Consider the following 3,635-nt stretch of genomic DNA (forward strand, 5'->3'; position numbering starts at 1 on the left):
AGGCAGAGGCCGGGCCGGGCGTGGGTGCAGCTGAGGCAGAGGCCTGACCAGGCGATGCAGGCGCGGAGGCCTCTGGCCGGAGACAGGCAGGGCCAATAGGCGCGGAGGCCCCTGGCTGAGGAGCGGCCGGGCCAGCGGGTGCGGAAACCCCTGGCTGAGGAGCGGCCGGGCCAGCGGGTGCGGAAACCCCTGGCTGAGGAGCGGCCGGGCCCGCGGGTGCGGAGACCCCTGGCTGAGAAGCAGGACGGCTCACAGCTGGCTCTGGGTGCTGTGGCTGCAGGTCCGGGAACTGGACGGGATGGTGGACAGGTGACTGGGAAACAGGAGCAGACTGGACAGGGGACCGAGCTACAGGAGGTGACTGGAGGACAGGAGGAGACTGAGCTACAGGAGGTGACTGGAGGACAGCAGGAGACTGGACAGCAGGAGAGTGAACTGACTGGAGGGAAAGCTGAACAGCAGGTGAGGGAACTGACTGGAGTGGAGGCTGAACAGCAGGTGAGAGAACTGACTGGAGTGGAGATGCTAAGGGATGAACAGGGGTAGGTGAGGCTGCTGGCTGAGCTACAGATTGAGCTAGTGACGGAGATAAAATTACGGCTTGGGCTAGTAAGGCTGGTGCCTGGGCAGGGGACAGTTCAGCTAACCTAACTAGGGATAGTGCGAGGGCATGAAAGGCTGGGTCAGGAGGTGGATGAAGTGGTGACGCAGCAGGTGAACCGGTTAGCTCTTCCAAGTCTCTAGGGAGGTCAGGCTGGGTTCTGGCTGCCCTCAGCCTGGGCGCTGGGACGGGCACGGAAGGCGGCTGGACACCAGTCACCCCCACCTGAGAAACAGAAGCGGGTGTGGAGTTAGACCGGGTCGCAGCTGCCCTCCTCCTGGGAGCTGGCACTGGTGTGGGCGTAGACTGGGCCCCCATGCTGGTGGGCAATGGCTCAATAATGGGTGTGGAAATAGTGACGGTGTGTGTGTTACTGGCAGGTGTATGGGAGAATGTTCGGGTTTTCCTGCCACCACTATCTACAGTCTTTGGAGGAGCAGAGCAAAAAAACTCTTCCCAGTCCACTTCCTCCTCTAGGAGGGAAACGTCCCATGAATCAAAGACGGGTTTATTATTGGGTTGAAGTGGAGAGTCAAACGAGGGTGGAAAACAGTCGCTGGAACTCACCACCGGGAATTGCTGAAAATAGTCCATTTTATGGCGGCGTGTGCGCCGCTTTCTCCGGGAAGAGGAAGCGGCCGGGATAAACAGCTGAGCCTCTGGCGCGGTAGCCTCCGTCGAGCTGAGGTGGGAGGCGTAGCCGTTGTGCCGCGGCGATGGTGGAGGTCCGGCAGATGAGGCGGCGGGTGTGGGAGCGAGGAGCGGAGTGGCGAGAGAGGGAGTGGCCGAAGCGCGGCGTGGAACGTCCACTCTCCACGGCAAATGCTCCGGTACAGGTGAGGCAGCAGGTGGGGGAACGCGGCGTCTCCGAGGCCCGCCCAGAGCCAAGCGAGTGCCCTCGAAGACGTGCTCTCGCTCCGCGAAGAGCCGCTGTTTTCCCCTGAGCTCCTTTGCCCAATGGGAAAGCGCTGCCTCCTGCCGCTCGTAGAGGTCCGAGTCTGCTGGGTTCCAATCGTGTCTTCGTGGCACGGGTCGTGTCATTCTGTCAGGCGTCGTGTGGAGGCGAGGAAGAAGGAACCCAGACGCAGGACTCGCAGGTAGGTGCAGATTTATTATGAGGAGTGGATGAACAGAACAAAGGGAGAAAATGGCTGGCTGGCTGGACAACTGACTGGAAGGCTGAATGGCTGGCTGGCTGAACGCAGGCGGAAACGACAACAGAACATCACATGAACATCAACATCAATGACACGACAGAGAACTGGTGAAACCGAGGAACTTAAATACACAGGTGAATGATGACAATGATTGGAAACAGGTGAGTACAGGGCTGAACATAATCTGACTAATGACACGGGAGACAAGCTGACACGGGAAAAAACAGGAAGTGAGAACATTAATGTGGCGAACCAAACTGAACATGAACAAACTGAAATCACTGGGTCAACGACCCAGGAACCCTGACAAGCTCCTTCAGTGACAGACTGCTGCATCCTAGATGCATGAAGGAGCGTTTCCGCAGGGCCTTCCTCCCTGCAGCTGTCAGACTGTACAATCAGAACTGCTCCCAACAAACATAGATGTTTACATCTGTGCTGTAACTGCAATAAGTTAATTAACCGATTCGCACTACAACCTGCTTTGCCTCTTATCTGTAGTTATTTTTATTTAATTTAATAACTGTACAGTACTCTCTGTATATAGTAACCACTGTCCTTAATGTAAATATGTAAGAAAAATTGTGTATGTTTCTGTTCCGTGTCCTGTGTACTGTTTGTTTGTATATGTGTCTTTTTGGCTGCTGTTACAACCAAATTTCCCCTTGTGGGACAATTAAAGGATTATTCTATTCTATTCCATTCTATTCTATTCTAAAGCACTTTATACAACTAATTCATTCACGCTGTTATATTCTGATCTCATTCACGACAGACTCCAGAATATCTATTTCCTACCCAACGGGGTAGTAAAGTTTATTAACAAGCCATGCGACTCTTATTGGTCCTCTGCCATGTACAACAGCAACATACAGCCTAACAATCTGGCCCAACACTCCTTACATGTGTGATACTCTAAAACGTCTGTGCAGCAACACAATCCATTGTGGAACAAATCATCTTGCAAACAATAATTCACATTATTACATCCCTTTTTCTTTTTTCTTTTTTTTTTGGAAAAACAAGTCCTTTTTTGTTTTGATTTGTCCTTCTTCTTACTGAGGGAGAAAACAATATGAAACACTCAAAGAGTACAAAAGCATTCCACTATTCAAACATGTACATTTCTGCAAGCTGTAGTGAACATCAATTTCCACAGAATACACAACTCTTCCCTTCAAACACTAAAGGCTGTCAAGTCCTCATTATGTAACATAGTCCTTGTACCGAAGTGGTGGAACCACATTGCGGCCTGACCTTGTCCTGACACCCCCTGAAACCTCGTCAGTCTTGATTTGCTCACGAGTGTCTGACTGAGCTGTCACTGAGCTGCTCAGTGCCCCAGTGTCTGTCATGGCATTTTCTTGATCTATCACGCCTGCGAGTCTCAGGTGCCTCCAATTCCTCCTCAGGACACTTCCAGAGTCCAACTGAACCTCACAGGACCTCGGGTCAACAGTCCCAATCACCACTCCCCTGCTCCAAGTGGAATGGCGGTCAAAAGGCTGAACTCTGACGCTGTCCCCCAGCTTCAAAGAGTCCGTGTCTCATGCTGATCGGTCATAGCACACTTTTTGGCGCTTCCAACTCCCGCAGGGCTGGAATGACTTTTGGCCTTAGCAGGCTCGTCCTGGTTGGCAAAAGCATCTGTGTCCTCCTGCTGAGCAGCCTCTGAGCTGGGCTGGTCTCCAGGCCTTGTGATGGTGTGTTGCGATGGTCCAGAATCTCAAGATACAGGCCCTGCCCCACCATTTTTGCCTTTAGCAGCAGCCTCTTTGTGGTCTTCACTGCTGATTCAGCCTTCCCATTACTCTGAGGGTAACCTGGTGAAGATGTTTTGTGCTGGAAATCCCACAGTCGACTAAATCTCAGAAACT

The 3,635-nt window shown here is 52.7% G+C and overlaps 1 protein-coding gene across 1 annotated transcript; it reads right to left on the reverse strand.

The window, feature by feature from the left end:
* Positions 1 to 249: 249 nt before the first annotated feature.
* Positions 250 to 1,642, reverse strand: LOC309688658 (uncharacterized protein; the record flags this gene model as incomplete). Its single annotated transcript, XM_082504530.1, has 3 exons — positions 250 to 313; positions 648 to 826; positions 1,169 to 1,642. 3 exons carry the CDS (start codon positions 1,640 to 1,642, stop codon positions 250 to 252), a joined length of 717 nt encoding a protein of 238 aa, XP_082360656.1.
* Between the last annotated feature and the right edge of the window lie 1,993 nt (positions 1,643 to 3,635).

Source organism: Aulonocara stuartgranti, assembly GCF_965226115.1.
Source record: "Aulonocara stuartgranti genome assembly, chromosome: 15".
In the NCBI taxonomy this organism is placed as follows: Eukaryota; Metazoa; Chordata; class Actinopteri; order Cichliformes; family Cichlidae; genus Aulonocara; species Aulonocara stuartgranti.